This window comes from Kogia breviceps, chromosome 4, assembly GCF_026419965.1.
Source record: "Kogia breviceps isolate mKogBre1 chromosome 4, mKogBre1 haplotype 1, whole genome shotgun sequence".
Classification (NCBI taxonomy): Eukaryota; Metazoa; Chordata; class Mammalia; order Artiodactyla; family Physeteridae; genus Kogia; species Kogia breviceps.
In genome coordinates this window covers 139,014,471-139,032,669 of record NC_081313.1, presented here as the reverse complement: position 1 = coordinate 139,032,669, position 18,199 = coordinate 139,014,471, and the positions used below count along the sequence as shown (strand labels likewise).

The 18,199-nt window shown below is 38.7% G+C and overlaps 1 protein-coding gene across 2 annotated transcripts in view; it reads left to right on the top strand.

Annotated features, from left to right (window-relative positions):
• The window catches only part of MRPL22 (mitochondrial ribosomal protein L22), a 37,560-nt gene that overhangs the window by 16,348 nt on the left and 3,013 nt on the right, over window positions 1-18,199 (top strand). The window contains exons 3-8 of one of the 2 annotated variants that reach the window (XM_067032022.1): window positions 7,248-7,383; window positions 11,075-11,140; window positions 11,946-12,023; window positions 14,207-14,276; window positions 15,479-15,526; window positions 16,074-17,679. In XM_067032022.1, the coding sequence (XP_066888123.1) occupies window positions 7,248-7,383; window positions 11,075-11,140; window positions 11,946-12,023; window positions 14,207-14,276; window positions 15,479-15,526; window positions 16,074-16,156 (481 nt within the window). In that variant the 3' untranslated portion in view covers window positions 16,157-17,679. Of the gene's footprint in view, window positions 1-7,247; window positions 7,384-11,074; window positions 11,141-11,945; window positions 12,024-14,206; window positions 14,277-15,478; window positions 15,527-16,073; window positions 17,680-18,199 lie in introns of those variants that run through there. The other variant, XM_067032021.1, reaches the window with a different exon arrangement.

Sequence of the window (18,199 nt, the reverse complement as noted above, 5' to 3'; positions counted from 1 at the left end):
AGTTGGACTGGAAGCTAGACCCTCAGGCAGCAGCTTTATAAGTATGCAGATATATTCAATTCTGGGGGGCCACAAATGTAAGCCCTGCTGGCCCCCAGAGCCACATGATCTGTCCCCTGGGCAGCAGTTGCAAAAATCAGGATACACTGTCCAGATGAGTGTATAAGCTTCTTTTTTGGGAGATACTGGTGAGCTGGAGCAAGGCAGAGAAAGAGCAACAAAATGGTGTCTACAGCCTGCACTGTTGAGAGCAGCTCCATAGGCCACCAAACGTGTGCCATACTTGAGTCCTGCCACTCCGTTGAAAGCTCCAGGACAGGCAGAGTGGCCTCCTTCACAGAAAGAATGGGGAGTGTGCCTTGGTCTGCTGTCTGCACAGTCTCCTGAAGATGGTAGCCTGCCAAGAACCATCCCTCCCCAACTGCCACAGTCCCATGAGACCCCAGGACACAAGCCCCTTTGGCCATCAGGGCCAGGTGATGGGCATTTTCTGGATGTCAGCTGCAGAAACTGTACCAGCCGTGTGTAAAGGATTACAATCAGCTCCTCCATATGTTGTTTAATTAGAAGCCTGCCCCCAGGCCACAGTTGTGATGATTAGCTAATAGGCCTCCTTCACAGAAAAACAGACCTCAGAGGTCTATTGCCTCTTGCTGTGCCCTGGGGGTGGCAGCTGTTTAGGAACTCTTTCTCTGTTGGTTACAGTCCTGGGGGGCCCACAAGCATAAGCCCTCCTGGTCACCAGAGGCAGGCGATGTAGAAGTGTCCCCTAGCAGCAGTCATAAAAATCACGTTGCCAGGCAGGGTTATGAGCTCCTTTCTGGGTGACACCTATTATTACAGTCCCATGTGACCAGGAGTGCAAGCTCCCCTGTCCTCCAGAGCCAGGCAATAAAGAGTTATCTCCTAGGGACTTCTTCCCTGGTGGCGCAGTGGTTAAGAATCTGCCTGCCAATGCAGGGGACACGGCAAAGGGAGAGGGCAAAGATGGCACCCACTAGTCTCCATCCCCTTAAAGTGAGTGTTCCAGCAGGCTCCAAAATGTGTGTGTTAAATTGGATGCCTGATCCACAGGCTGTGTTTTTTTGTTTGTTTGTTTGCTTTGGGCTGTGCCACATGGCTTGTCGGATCTTAGTTCCCTGACCAGGGATTGAACCTGGGCCTTGAGCAGTGAGAGTGTAGAGTCCTAACCACAGGACTGCCAGGGAAGTCCCCAGGCTGAGGGTTTTTTTTTTTTTTTTTTTTTTTTAAATATTTATTTATTCATTTGGTTGCACAGGGTCTTAGTTGTGACAGGCGGGCTCTTTAGTTGCTCCTTGTGGGCTCCTTAGTTGTGGCTCACCAGCTCCTTAGTTGCAGCTGGTGGGCTTCTTAATTGCGGCTCCAGGGCTCCTTAGTTGCGGCTTGCCAGCGCCTTAGTTGTGGCGCACGGGTTCCTTAGTTGTGGCATGTGAACTCTTAGTTGCGGCACGCATGTGGGATCTAGTTCCCTGACCAGGTATCAAACCCAGGCCCCCTGCATTGGGAGCACAGAGTCTTACCCATTGTGCCACCAGGGAAGTCCCCCTAGCCTGAAGTTTTACTATAAGCAGGTGAGCCTCCTTTACTTTATGTATGGGTGCAATCAGCTGCCCCTGAGCTGGGCATTGGGGCAGGTGAGTTTCTGAGCGTGACTCTTAAAGAGGTGTTTCTCTGATTGTCTCCATCTTGTGGGTCTCAGGCCATGAGCGCAATTGGTTTTCAAAATTAGGTGTTTTGGGGGTTCATCTCAAGTGCATGTCTTAAAAGTTGCAGTTCCTGATGTGGGGTTTGAACCCTTTGTTTCTCGGAGAGAAGCTCTGGGTTTTGAGTTCCCTTCCAGTCGTGGGTTGCCATACTGGGGTTGGGGTTGACAGGATTGTGAGCCAACCTTTCCTACCTGCTTTGATGTAATTTTCTTCTTGTTTGCCTGATATGTAGTTGTCACCCAACCAGCCTTTGCTTTTTTTTAAGAGAAAGTTGTTCCACATGTAGCTGTAGACTCAGTATGTCTGTAGGAGGATGTGAGTTTCAGGAGATTAAACAATATGCTACTGAATAACCAGTGGGTCAAAGAAGAAATAAAGAAATACCTTGAGGAAAATGAAAATGGAAATGTAACAAAGCAGAATTTATGCAGTGCAGCAAAAGCAGTTCTAAGAAGGAAGTTCACAGCAATAAATTCTACCTCAAGAAATAAAAGTCTGAAGAAACAGTCTAACTCTACACCTCAAGGAACTAGAGGAAGAAATGAAGTCCAAGGTTAGTAGAAGGAAGGAAATAACAAAGGTTAGAGCAGAAATAAATGAACTAGGAACTAAAAAGACAATAGAAAAGATCAATAAAACTAAGAGCTGATTCTTTGGAAAGATTAAAAAAAAAAGAAACTCCTAACCTGACAAATCTTTAGCTAGACTCAACAAGATAAAAGAGAGAGGACTCTAATAAATAAATTCAGAAATGAAAGAGGAGTGTGACAGTGATACCACAGAAGTACAAAGGATCTTAAGAGACTACTACGAATAATTACATGCTAACAGATTGGACAACCTAGAAGAAATGGAGAAATTCCTAGAAAACATATAACCTACTAAGACTGAATCATGATGAAACAGAAAATCTGAGCAGACTGATTACTAGCAAGGAGAGTGAATGAGTAATCAAAAGCCATCCAACAAACAAAAGTCCAGGGCCAGATGACTTCCCAGGTGAATTCTACCAAACATTAAAAGAAGAATTAAAATCAGTCTTTCTCAAACTCTCCCAAAAGACAGAAGAGGTCAGAATTCTTCCAAACATATTTTATGAAGCCAGCATTTTCCTGATACCAAAACCAGACAAGGGTGCCACATACAAAAAGTTACAGGCAGTATCCCCGATGAGCATGTATGCAAAATCCTCAACAAATTCTTAGCAAACTGAATTCACCAATACATTAAAAGGATCATACATCGTGATCAAGTGGGATGTATTCCAAAAATGTAACGATGGTTCAACATCTGCAAACCAGTTAGTGCAATTTACCACGTTAACACAATGAAGGATAAAAATCATATGATCGTTTCAATATTGACATGCAGGAAAAGCATCTGACGAAATTCAACATCCATTTTTGATAAAAACTCTCAACAAAGCAGGTATTGAGTGAAAATACCTCAGCATAATAAAGGCCATATATGACAAGTCCACAGCTAACATACTCAGTGGTGAAAGGCTGAAAACGTTTCCTCTAAGGTCAGGAACAAAGACGACAATGTATACTCTCGCCACTTTTATTCAACATGGTATTGGAAGTTCTAGCTGCAGAAATTAGACAAGAAAAAGAGATAAAAGTATCCAGATGGGAAAGGAAGAAGTAAAACTATCACTATTTACAGATGACATGATAAGAAAACCCCAAAGACTCCAAAAAACTATTAAAACTAATAAATTTAGTAAAGTTGTGAGATACAAAATCAAACATAAACATTTTGTTTCTTTATACTAATAATGAACTATCAGAAAGATAAATTAATCAAATAACCCATTTATAATTGCATCAAAAAGAATAGAATACCTGGAAATAAATTTAACCAAGGAGATGAAAGGCTTGTATATTAAAAACTATAAGACATTAATGAAAGAAATTGTAGAAGACAGGAATAAATGCAAAGATATTTTGTGCTCATGGATTGGAAGAATTAGTATTGTTAAAATGACCATACCACTCAAAGCAATCTACAGATTCAGTGCAATTCCTATCAAAATTTCAACAGCATTTTTCACAGAAATGGAACAAACAGTGTTTTGTTTTTGTAAAATTTTATTTATTTATTGGCTGCATTGGGTCTTCATTGCAGTGCACAGGTTTCTCATTACAGTGGCTTCTCTTGTTGCAGAGCACAGGCTCTAGGCGCATGGGCTTCAGTATTTGTTGCATACAGGCTCAGTAGTTGTGGCCCACAGGCTTAGTTGCCCTGCAGCATGTGGGATCTTACCAGACCAGGGCTTGAACCCATGTCCCCTGCACTGGCAGGCGGATTCGTAACCACTGTGCCACTAGGTAAGCCTGAACAAACAGGCTTAAAAGTTGTGTGGAATCTCCAAAGACCCCAATAGCCAAAGCAATCTTTTTTTTTTTTTTAATTTAGCAGCTTTATTGAGATATAATTTACATACCATATAGTTCACTCATTTAAAGTGTGTAATTCAGTGTTTTTAGTATATTTACAGAGATGTGCCTCTATCATCATAATCTAATCTTAATACATTTTCATCATCCCATAAAGAAAGCTTGTATCCATCAGCAGTCACTTCCTATTCCTCCCAACCCACCGCTGGCTTCTCTTGTTGCAGAGCACAGGCTCTAGGTGCGCAGGCTTCAGTAATTGCAGCACGTGGGCTCAGTAGTTGGGGCGCACGGGCTGTAGAGTGCAGGCTCAGTAGTTGTGGCACCTGGGCCCAGCTAATAGCCAAAGCAATCTTAAAGAAAAACAAAGCTGGAGGCATCATGCTACCTGATTTCAAACTATATTACAAAGGTATAGTAATTAAAACAGTATGATATTGGTATAAACACAGACACATAGATCAATGGAATAGAATATAGAGCCCAGAAATAATCCCACACATATGTTGTCAATTAACTTATGACAGTTGAGCAAGAATACACTTTGGGGAAAGGGCAGTCTCTTTAAAAGATGGTATTTGGAAAATTGGACAGCCACTTGCCAAAGAATGAAATTTGATCCTGTCCTACCCCATACTCCAAAATTAACTCAAAATAGGTTAAAGACTTGAATGTAAGACTTGAAACCATAAAACTCCTAGAAAAAAGCAGGTAGTAAGCTCCTTGACATAGGTCTTGGCAATGATTTTTTTGAATCTGACACCAAAAGCAAAAGTAAACAAGTAGGACCTAATTAAACTAAAAATCTTCTGCATAGCACAGGAAACCATCAACAAAATGAAAAGGCAGCCTACTGAATGGGAGAAAATAATTGTAAGTCATATATCTGATAAAGGGCTAATGTCCAAACTATACAACAAACTCATACAACTGAATAGCAAAAACTCCCCAGACAATCAAATTTAAAAATGAGAAGATCTGGGGGCTTCCCTGGTGGCACAGTGGTTGAGAGTCTGCCTGCTGATGCAGGGGACACGGGTTTGTGCCCCGGTCCAGGAAGATCCCACCTGCTGCGGAGCGGCTGGGCCCTTGAGCCGTGGCCGCTGGGCCTGCGTGTCCGGAGCCTGTGCTCCACAACGGGAGAGGCCACAACAGTGAGAGGCCCGCGTACTGCAAAAAATAAAAATAAAAAAAGAGAGAGAGAGAAGATCTGAATAGCTATTTTGCCAAGAAGACATGCCATTGACCAATAGGTACATGAAAAGATACTCCATATCATTAATCATCAGAGAAATACAAATCCAGACCACAATGAGATACCACCTCACACCTGTTAGAATGGCTATTATCAAAAAAATAGGAAATAAAAAGTGTTGGCAGGGATGTGCAGAAAAGGGACTGTTGTGCACTGTTGGTGGGAATGTAAATTGGTGCAGCTACTGTGGAAAACAGTATGGAGGTTCCTCAAAAAACTAAAAATGAACTACCATGTGATTTAGCAATTCCACTTCTGAAGAGAACAAAAACACTAATTTGGAAAGATATATACATACTCATGTCCATTGCTACATTACAATAGCCAAGGTATGGAAACAGCCTAAGTTGCCATCAGTGGATGAGTAGTTAAAGAAATTGTGATATATGTAAATATATAAACACACACGCACACTCACCACACACACAAACACAGGAATATTAATCAGCCATAAAAAAGAATGAAATCTTGCCATTTGTGACAATAAGGATGGACCTTGAGGGTATTATGTTAAGTGAAATAAGTCAGGCAGAGAAAGACTCATACCATTTGATATTTCTTATATGTGGACTCTAAAAAATCAAAACCAAACAAAAACCAAACCAGGCTCATAGGTACGGAGAACAGATTGGTGATTACAAGAGGCAGTGGGTTGGGGGTGAGAGAAATGAATGGGTGAATTGGGGTTTTTTGTTTGTTTGTTTTGTTTGTTTTTAGTTTAAATACATTGAATAAATTTTTTTAAAGTCCACCCATTAACTGACTTTTTTCTTAATTCTCGTAATCTGTAGGTTCTTTATTCAGCTCTTTTTTTTTCCTCCTTGTAATTTATTTGTTGAAGAAAATGGGCTGTTCGTCTTGTAGAGTTTTGTACAGCTTGGACTTTGCTGAGTGCATCCCCCTTTTGTGTTGTTTAACAGGTTTCCCTGTCTCTGTATTTTCTGCATTGAATCTAGAGGCTTGATTAATTCAAGTTTGTTTTTGCAGAAAGACTACTTCATGGATGGTGGGTGGTGTCTTTTTACATCAGGAGGTGAATGAAGCCACCTTTATGCATTAATTTCTTAGGGATTAGAAAGTGATGTTATTTGTCTTGATTATTCAAAGTTGAGGAATTCCACAGATCATGTCAGAGATCCTCTGTGTCTTTAAATCTATTTTAGGACTGAGATGACTTACAGTAGAGAATCAATAGTCATTGACCACCATTAAAAGGAATGAAATTCTGCCATTCACAACATCGTGGATGGATTTGGGTTGGTATTCTGTTTAGTGAAATAAGTCAGACGGAGAAAGAAAATACTGTATGATATCACTTATATGTAGAATCTAAAGTATAAAATAAACTAATGTATATAACAAAAAAGAAACAGAAATCTAGAGAACAAGCTGATGGTTACCAGTGGGAAGGGGGAAGGGGTGAGGGGCAAAACGGGTGGGAGATTAAGAGGTACAAGCTACTATGTATAAAATACATAAGCTCCAAGGATATCCTGTACAACAAGGGAACATAGCCAAACTTTTATAATAACTATGAATGGAATATAACCTTTAAAAATTGTGACTCGCTATGCTGTACACCTGAAACTTACATAATGTTGTACACCAGCTATACCTCAATTAAAATCTTGGGTTAATATCTGTTTATTATTTGACTTACATGAGTTACTGACTTTTCACTCTTCTTAGTCTTCAGTAAACAACTAGCTCTTTGTGGTATTTTATGTAATCTTGATTCTTTTCTAACAAATATGTCTAGAATGTTTCCACTAGGGATCCTTAAATAGTTTCCATCAAAATGGAGCTGATGTGGTTCAGAAGATAGATAAGCTTTCTAAAATATTCTACATGTCTGTTGCTTTACAGGCTTTTTACATCTCACAGCGTTTTACCCCAATCACATATTCACACAAGTGCTTCTCTTGAAATATCTCGAAAATGGGAGAAGAAGAATAAAATTGTTTATCCTCCACAACTGCCTGGAGAACCTCGGAGACCAGCTGTAAGTTTGTGGGTAGAACTAATCTCTTGATTTTGATAAAGCACTCTTGTTCTTGTGTGGCTATCAGTGATTTATTATTCCATGTTAAGAAAAGAAAAAAGTTATACAGGAATTTACTTGATCCTTTAATTGGTACAGAAAATGTTCTAGATTTATCTTTTTTGTAGTTAAAATGATTGTCTTTGTTTTACTTATTTGCCTTGACTTAATCTCCTGGATAGGAACCTTAACTCTAAAACTGAGCTAATGGCTTGAGACGGTTCGACTGATTTTTGACTCCAAGAGGCTTGATAATGGAGCGTGAGGGGTTGGCAAGAATGGCTTAAGCCATTGGCCAATATTTAAATCATATGTATGATTTTCCAATGTTTTATACTTGAGTATAGACACACTGGGTTGTGAGGTTTTTCTTCCTTTTTTTTTTTTTTTTGTAATTTACAAACATTTGAACCTAAGGTTTGAATTTAATCATTGGATTCCTTCCAGAGATACCTTATTCCTTCCAGACTTTAACTTATCTTTAGTTGCTCAGAATCCTTTTGCACTCTCCAGATTGCTAGAAATTGCTCTAGTCTGAGATAAAAGACAAATTTCTAGCTTAATATGAATTTTCTGTGGGATACATACACATCTGTTAAAAAGTTTAAGGAAGTAATAATAGCATAAACAAGGTGGGAGCATTTGAATCCTTAAGAAAATGAACTGTGATAACTACTTTAGAAATAGAATTACTGTGTTAATTATAAATCATTCAGTTTAGCAATATCTTGTAAGGTCCTTTGGGATTTAAGGCTACTGGATACTCAATATAATCTAAGTAATGTCATTTGCTTAGTTTTTATATGAACTTGACTGCATGCATTTTATTAAAATCAGTTGCTATCTAGATATTAGTCTGAATTAGTAGTTTTATGGGTTTTTTTTTTCTCATTTAGGGGAGTTAATTTATTGATTTCAAGACCTCCTACTTGATTGGGAACTAAGAAGAAAAAGAGATCTTAATAGCTTAAACAAATGAGTTGTTAACTTTCATATTTTATTATGCCATCAGAGGTTAAAAGTTTGATTTGTCATAGAATCTGTGCTATTAAGCATTGACTCCATTTTGTAATTAACCAAAATTTACAAAAATTTACACATTTGTACAAATATCATAAATAAAATATTTTCTAGGGACTTCCTTGGTGGCACAGTGGTTAAGAATCCGCCTGCCAATGCAGGGGAGATGGGTTCAAGCTCTGGTCTGGGAAGATCCCCCCCGCCGCCATGCTGTGGAGGAACTAATCCCACGCGCCACAACTACTGAGCCGGCGCGCTTAAAGCCTGTACTCTGCAACAAGAGAAGCCACCGCAATGAGAAGCCCGCGCACCGCAATAAAGAGTAGCCCCGTCTCGCCGCAACTAGAGAAAGCCCATGCACAGCAACAAAGACCCAATGCAACCAAAAATAAAGTAAAAATTAAAAAAGTATATATTTTCTATAATTAATGAGCTTTCTTCTTACTTGAGCTCTTTGGACTTGGCTTTAACTGGAAATAAAGAAATCATAATAGTATTTGTCAGGTGTAGAATCTAAAGCAAAATTTTGTATTTTGTAAGTACCAGTCTTTTTGGATGTTAAACACACTTCAGCGTACATCCTAAATAGCAAAATTCAAATAGTTAACAGTAGATCATCTACCTAACTGGCAAATGAAGAACGGTGTCAATTAAATCATTTGTTATATATTGTAATTTACTGAAACTATTTTGATTAGCTTTTGCATCATGTATACTCTTTCTATAAGTGCCTGTGTGAAGACATTTGGTTAGATTTTATATAAGCACTTTGGAGAAACCTAATTTAATTCTCTATTTTGCACAGACTTTGTTTGAGGGAGTACTCCTTTTTTGGGACAAATTAAGACGTTTGGAAAATACCTTAAAATTTTCTGATTTTAAATAGTATTTGATAAGTTGATTTTGGTATAACAGTTATACCTGTTATGACTAAATTATTAATGCTGTTTATAAACACCTTGCTTATTAACGGAATAATTTGCTCACTTAGCCACATAGTTGATAACACTGTGCCATTATTTGCAGTGTTCCTTAGGATTTCCAATCTGCTACCTGCAAACATTTTAAAAATTAGTTTTATCTCTTGTTTAGAAGAAGGCCAGATAATATTTACTATTCTGTCTCATTCTGATCTTCAGCATTTGGAATATGTAGTTAAATAATAGTAGATGGGGCAATGAGTAAATCCTAAGGCATTTGTAAACTTCTAGCAGGAGTCAGAATGTTAGAAAGTTTTGAGGTTTCTCTGCTTTTATTTGCCTTGAAAAATGTTTTCTAATTTTTTTTTAAGTGGCATTATGGTATAATAGTAGGAAGAATGTGGGTTTTAGAGTCATGAGGGGAACTTTAAGGATACACCTGCCAGACATTGTATTAAGCCCTTCACATACTTCCCTGGGTGGCACTAGCTTACAAACTTTGCTATCTTGGACAAGTCACTTGATTTCTCTGATTATCATTTTGTAAAAGGTTTATAAAATGTTTTTTCTCCCAACTCATAGAGTTAGATCATATGAAATAATGGGCTTGAAAAGTGCTTTGTGAACTATAAATTGTTTAATGGATGATTAAAAAATTCAGTAGGATATACCTACCACTATAAATAGAAGATAATAAAAGCTAACATTTACTAAGATCTTACCATGTGCTAGACACTGTGAAGTACTTACTTTATATAGGTTACTTTATTTAATCCTTATTATAGTTTTATATGTTAGGTACTATTATCTTCATTTTAAAGAACAAGAAACTTAAGCAGAGAGAAGTTAAGTAGCTTGGGTTCTGTAGCTGGTAAATGGTAGAGGTGGTATTCAAACCCAGGTAGTGTGATTCTAGAACCTGTGCTCTTGATCGAACACTTACAATATTGGTTTTCTTATGAAAATAGTTACTTTATCCATTTTGCCATTGTTCTCCTCACTAACAAGAAACCTTTTTGTACCTTTTCTTCTTTTAGCCAGCTAAATGTTTTCAAAATACTTTAGTTTAAGTCTTTTACTATTCCTCTGTATAGAAGCATTGCAAATTTTTTCACAAACTAGCCATTTTACAGTTTGTTTTTCCCTTAGTAATCTTTATAACATAGTGAGAATTTGGAAAAATACAACTTTGTATAGGGAAAAAGGGTCCCCAAATTCTTTTTTTTAAAAAAAAAATAAATAAATTTATTTATTTTTGGCTACCTTGGGTCTTCGTTGCTGCGCGTGGGCTTTCTCTAGTTACAGTGAGTGGGGGCTACTCTGATGTGGTGCGCAGGCTTCTCATTGCAGTGGCTTCTCTTGTTGCGGAGCACGGGCTCTAGGCGCATGGGCTTCTCACTGTAGTGGCTTCTCTTGTTGCGGAGCACGGGCTCTAGGTGCACGGGCTTCAGTAGTTGTGGCACAGGGGCTCAGTAGTTGTGGCTCTCGGTCTTAGTTGCTCCGCGGCATGTGAGGTCTTCCTGGACCGGGGCTCAAACCCATGTCCCCTGCATTGGCAGGCGGATTCTTAACCACTGCACCACAGGGAAGTCTTCCAAATTCTTAATAATGTTTTTATTTCTTATGACAACATTTTCATTAAGCAAAACTTTATTAATAGTGTTTTACTGTCATTTTGATAAACTTGCTTAATTTTTTTTCCTGTTTGTAAGGAAATCTACCATTGTCGAAGACAAATAAAGTACAGCAAAGACAAGATGTGGTATTTGGCAAAATTGGTAAGCTAAAATGACTATTACCGTATAATACATAGGGAAAGAAGCTACAAATTTTACCCCAGGATTTGAAAAAAGCAAAAAAACCTGCCCTGTTTTTTCCAAAAAGTGAGGAATATAATTATATTTTTAGACATTGTAGGTAATCCAAAAATGATAGTTCAGAGATTGGTGATTTTGCTTAATTTTTACCTCCTGACAAACTAAATCATGTTGGATACATAGATACTTCAGAAGAAAGGCATCAAGAACCTGGCTATAGTTAGAGAATCCAGGAAGTAAACTTATGTATCTGTAAAAGTTGATTCAATCTATTTCAAAACTGTTGCCTTTTTAAGTTTTTTACCTCAAAAATGAAATTTATATATGAGAGAAGACAAAAGCAGCAAATACACATGTAATACATTTCTTCTACAGGAGAAGGAGATGCCTTTAGTGCCTACTGTGATCCTTGCCAACTTGTGATCTTTCTGTGTCATGTCCGCTCTCTTTTATTATTATTGAAACCATTATAATCCAGGTTTAGTGGTTAAAAATTTTAAGTTTGATTTTGACCTACAGAGGAGGGTGGTGGCATTCCTTCTCAAACTTGTTTTCTTCTCTTTTGCCTGCATTTAGTTAGCTATTTTTATTCTTAATGAAAAAAGTTTTTCCCCACTTTTATTGAGATGTAATTAACATGTAACTAGTTAGCTAATTTTAGAAGTTATTTGGATTATGTAAGACTTTTACTTTTCACTGAAAAGGGAATGCTGACTTTGTAAACTAATCTGTTTATTTTCTCTTGTCTGTTACCCTTTAATTCTAGATACGAGGAATGTCCATTGACCAGGCTCTGGCTCAGTTGCAATTCAGTGACAAAAAAGGGGCCCAGATAATTAAAGAGGTAAACTAAGATTGGTGGGGAGGGAGCGAATAGTTGGCTTGCAGGTGTTAGTAAGCTTTGCCTAAATCCTGAATTCGCTAGTGTAAATGCATAGTTTATATAATACAGATTTAGGAGACTCAGTTTTATTAATTTCCTTATACCTTAGGAATGTTCTGTGCTTTAAGTATTTTTTTTTTTTCCCTGAGATGCTTTTATTTGCACCAGATAGTGATTTATATTTTATGGTCTGTCTGTGAAGTGAAGTGATACATCTTATTTTTAATGATTGGGGGATTGATAAATTTCTTTTTTTTTTTTTTTTTTTGTGGTACGCGGCCTCTCACTGCTGTGGCCTCTCCCGTTGCGGAGCACAGGCTCCGGACGCGCAGGCGCAGCGGCCATGGCCCATGGGCCCAGCCGCCCCGCGGCACGTGGGATCCTCCCGGACCGGGGCACGAACCCGCGTCCCCTGCATCGGCAGGCGGACTCCCAACCACTGCGCCACCAGGGAAGCCCTAGGGGGATTGATAAATTTTTAAAAAGATTTTTTTTGTCAGTTCCACAACTGAGAGCTTGGGATTTTATAACTAGTTGAGTGGAAAGAGCACTGGACTGGGACTCAGGGGACTTGGAGTCTTATCTTTTCTCTGACAGTTTCTGTCGCTGTTTTGGGCAAGACACTTGTCTGGTTCCATTTTTCTCATTTGTAAACCAGGTGGGGTTGGATTGGATGATCTCTAAAGACACTTCTAGCTCTAAATGTAGCTGATTCACTAGGTGCATGTGACTGTTGGTATTTGTGCTGACTCCTTCTAGGCACCTGAGTGTTTCTGTTTCAAAAAGCTGAGTTGAGGACATCTGGGGATATTAGCATTATTTCCTATAGTTCAGTTAATTTTCATATAAAGTCAGATCTTTTAGTAGTTGAATATTTGAGGTGGTTGGATTCAGACTTCTAAGAGGCTCTATTGTAATGCTTGTATTTATTTCCATTCAGAATGCAGTTACTAAGTATCTCTTGTGTACCCAGCTTTGTACTACATTCTTCATCTTTAAAGGAGGGAAAGATCTGATTTCTGTTATTTCTGACAATTGTCCTATTTAAAAAAAATGTGTTCTGGAGGAAGTTAATTCAAAATATCCTTGGAGTATAAGTTTAATAATTCTTTTTTTTAAAAAATAAATTTATTTATCTATCTTTGGCTGCAATGGGTCTTCCTCGCTGTGTACTAGCTTTTTCTAGTTGCCGTGAGCGGGGGCTACTCTTTGTTGCAGTGCACGGGCTTCTCATTGCGGTGGCTTCTCTTGTTGTGGAGCACGGGCTCTGGGTGCGTGGGCTTCAGGAGTTGTGGCACACGGGCTCAGTAGTTGTGGCTCGTGGGCTTTAGAGCTCAGGCTCAGTAGCTGTGTCCCACAGGCTTCGTTGCTCCGCGGCATGTGGGATCTTTCCAGACCAGGGCTCAAACCCGTGTCCCCTGTATTGGCAGGCGGATTCCCAACCACTGCGCCACCAGGGAAGTTCCAAATTTAATAATTCTTAAAGGAAATTTTCAACTGTGATTTTCTCTACTTGTCTGATGTTGTTAATGGTTATTTTGGATCTAAAGTTTAAGAATTTTCAGGCTTCCCTGGTGGCGCAGTGGTTGAGAATCTGCCTGCTGATGCAGGGGTCACGGGTTCGTGCCCCGGTCCGGGAAGATCCCACATGCCGCGGAGCGGCTGGGCCCGTGAGCCATGGCCGCTGAGGCTGCGCGTCCGGAGCCTGTGCTCCGCAACGGGAGAGGCCACGACAGTGAGAGGCCCGCGTACCACAAAAAAAAAAAAAAAAAAGTTTAAGAATTTTCAATAAGATTTAGCCCTTGAGCTTCTTGAACTTTTTGACAAGTCTATGACAAAGCCGTAATGCCCATTACCAAGGGTTCTGCTGTAAGTATTGTTATCTCCTTTACAGCTTACACATTCCATTTAAAACTTAGCAGGATGGACTGTGTTCTTTGCATTTGCAATTCTTGTCTGAGGAAGGAAAGCTCACTGTATCCCTTTTACTTAGTACTGTTATAATTTGATATTCTCTTTTTAAAATTGACTGCAATAGGAAGGCATGTGATTAGCAGTCATAGAGATAACAGTAAGAAATAAGAAATTTAATTCTGTTTTAGTTCAGGTCAGCCGTATGAATGCCTTTCTTTTCCTTATTTAAGGTTCTCTTAGAAGCACAAGATATGGCAGTGAGAGACCACAATGTGGAATTCAGATCCAATTTATATATAGGTAAGATCTTTAATGTTCTTAGCTTTGGAAAATGGCTTCCAACTGTGATGCCAAGTTCTTCATCTAATAACAGTCTTTGATATCTAAATACTTTGGACTGTGTTTGCCAGTGAAGATTGCTGGTAATAGCTTATTCTTTAGCCTTCAGCATGCTAATGTTAGTCAGTTATAAATGGTCCTAACTCTCCTGCTTTATTGTTACCTGTTCCGTAATGAGACTTAAGATCATGAAACCTATTGCTGATAATTATTAAATAATGGATATCAGGATGATATATAGAGTGGTCCTTTAATCATAATGAAACTATGGAAGAATGTAACTGATTTTTAAAAAAATGAATTCTTTGTCAACCCAAAGGAGATATATAAAGGATCACAGGTGGACTTAAAAAAATCTTTATTTATAATGTGCCAAGCCAGGTGCCTAATCCATAAAGGTATCCTATAAGTTAGTCTTCCAATTACCAGAATGGAAAATCTGTTGAATTATAAATGTCAAGGGGCCTTCGAAGGCTCGGATGACCCAGATGTGTTGGTTCCCCTTTGTTATTACATCCTGAAGCATTATCTCAGCTTTGTATGCTTGTTCCACATCAAATTAAATTAATGTATGTGAAAATGTTTTGGGAAATCTGGTACACAGTACAAATGTAAGGGATTTTTTGGTAGCATACCTTCATACTGCTCTTTTTCTAGAAAGAGATCAGTGGTTATTACAAAGCTCTCCCCTCGCTCCTCTAACACCCCAGTAGGGTAGTGGCTGAAGTTACTGCAGCAATTACTGCTAACCTCAGCAGTTTTGTAATCAAACAGAGATGTTGATGTCAAAGCAAAATTTTCTCAATCTGCCAAACCTGCATATAAGAAGGACTGTTTTACCTAAAGATATTTTAAAAACTTAAGATATGGGAACTGCTACTCTCCAAATGGAGGGTAAAAGGCTGAATCATTCTGGGGGAAGTTAGCTGTGCCTTATAGTTTTTCAAAAATTAGAATTTAAAAAAAGCATCTAAATTGTACTTTGTAACATAACCTCTGCTCTGGAGATATGTATTCTGATTTAGTTAATATCTTACCTCAACTCACCTGGAATTGATGCCGGCAACCACACCTACTTCTGAAATTCAAATGAGTTATGAATTTCAACTGAAATATCTTATTTTAAAGCTGAATCTTGTATAACTAATTATATTCTTATACAGAGGGGAATCAAATGGCAACTCAGAAGATGCAGTCCACAGTAATTAATCGTAAGCATTTTCTTCTGGGAGCAGCATGAATAAATAATGCTAGAAGGACCCAGAATCATTGGAAGAGATGCAATGAAGAGCAAGACCATTTGCTTAAAACCTCTTGGTGATCTTTCCTGCTCCATGACTGAATATGAAATCAAATTTATTTAATTTTGTTCAATTTTATGGGAATTTTGGCTTCTTAGCTGATAGGCAACATTTCATAATGGAAATGAGATGCAAGTGAAATGGAATTTGTTTTAAATCTGTTTCAACAGTTGTAGTACTGTTGAGAGAGGGTGAGGAGCTTAATCCTGTCTTCCCAAATGAAGGAGCAAAGTCCAGTGTTGCCTTTAAGCAAAAATCAACTTAACCAGGCCCATGTGAATGGTCCTTTAATGCATTGGTCTCTTTAGGCACATTTCTGCTGAAAAACCTCTGCCCTCCTACACCTTCCTTTCATGTAGTTCTGGGTCAACATCTCTTTTCTTAAGTAGGGCTAATAAGTTTGGATTTGTCTATTGATTTTAAAAACTCATTTGCTGGGGCTTCCCTGGTGGCGCAGTGGTTGAGAATCTGCCTGCTAATGCAGAGGACATGGGTTCGAGCCCTGGTCTGGGAAGATCCCACATGCCGCGGAGCAGTTAGGCCCGTGAGCCACACTACTGAGCCTGCGCGTCTGGAGCCTGTGCTCCGCAACAAGAGAGGCCGCGATAGTGAGAGGCCCGCGCACCGCGATGAAGAGTGGCCCCCGCTTGCCACAACTAGAGGAAAGCCCTCGCACAGAAACGAAGACCCAACACAGCCATAAATAAATAAATTAAAAAAAAAAAAAAAACTCATTTGCTGAGTATTTTGTTGCCTAATTCCATTATGAAGGAAAAAGAGATGAGTACCCCCAGGAAGATGAAGTATCTGACCACGACACATCAGGCATTTTATCCCTGTATTTGCTAAACTTACCTGGTAAGAATTGTCTGAGGTTCTTAGTAAAGATACAGATTCCCAGGCCTCACCACAGACTTACTGAATGTGAAACCCCAGGGGAGAGGCCTGGGTAAGTTCTATTCATTCTTACCTATAAAATGTGGGAAATTGATTTATCTTCTTACAATCTTTGAAGGCCTAGATATTTTTTTCCATAGACTTCTTTTAGAGCTTTGAAAGACTAGTTACTTGTTGGCTACTGTTTCAGCTCAGCAATAGCTCTTTCAATCCCCTGAAATAAGTAAGTACAGGCATTTTAAGGGACTTGCTTTTTTGGTAGCATATGTTCTCATTATGTGGTAATTCCCTCAAATGCTTGTCATCAGTATAAAGCTAATACCCGATGTTGCATGACCACAGACTTTGAAAGTTCATTTCCTTTTCAAACTTACAATGATGACTAATGACACTGTGAACAGGCCTTAACAAGTGGACATGGACTAATAAAATGTCACTGCTTCATGATTCATGGCATCTAAAGTAGTTCACTTCAGGGAAAGTGAACGACTGACTTCGTAAATCAGTTTTCTGGGCTAAGAATGATGAAGGAGGAAGGGGGAGAGTTTCTAAAGTTAAAATGTCAAGATTCGTATTTACCTAAATACAAGTAATAGGAAATGTTGACAATGTTTTAAATACATGGTACCTGCTGGGCATTATCTTTAGAAGAGCATTATCTTGGGCATTATCTTTAGAAGGTCGTTTCCTCTTTTGAGATGTCTCTATGTTTTTTCTTTCATTCAAAAAGTATTTGTGACAAAGTGAGAGAGTGGCATGGACATATATACACTACCAAACGTAGGGTGGATAGCTAGTGGGAAGCAGCTGCATGGCACAAGGAAATCAGCTCGGTGGTTTGTGACCACCTAGAGGGGTGCGATACGTAGGGTGAGAGGGAGGGAGACGCAAGAGGGAAGAGATATGGGAACATATGTATATGTATAACTGATTCACTTTGTTATAAAGCAGAAAGTAACACACCATTGTAAAGCAATTATACTCCAATAAAGATGTTAAAAAAAAAGTATTTGAGTGCCTTCAGTGAGTATATCACGCACACAGTTAGGTGATGGTATATCTTTTATAGCAATGTAAAATATTTAGCACAAGTAGTTTTGTTCTTTGACAGTAATAGTCCTTTGGAAGAATACATAAATTGTTCTCCCTAGTTGGAACAAAACCATGTACACTATTAGTATTGTATGTACTTGGAAAACTTTGAAATTTATTTTAGAATTTGAGCAAATTTACCTGAGACATCTGTATTGAAAAAATGATATTAATTAGCAGAAGATGTATTTCAAAATCATTTCTGTTCCTTATGGGGCATGAACTTTGGGGACAATACAAGAGGAGTGTAAGTTTTGTTGAGGAAGTAACTTTTACAGGTGAAACATGAACACTTATACAAGGTAGCGTATGGTTTGGGACCAGAAAGAGTAACAGGTAAACAGTATTGTTGGAATAGAGAAGAGGAGGTCAGTATAGGTTAAAATAGTCATGGAGATTTTCTAGAAAATTTTGGCTTTTAAAGATACGCTTTTGGGGATCTGAAGGAGTGTCCAAGAGGAACAATTTTCAAAGTGAGGTAACCACTTAAGCAAAGGCACATAGGTTGGGATGAGCAGTAAGTGTGTGGTAGAGTGTGAGTAGAACAGTGCAGAGGAGGTAGAGGCTTGACCTAGAGGAGATGACATTGAAAAG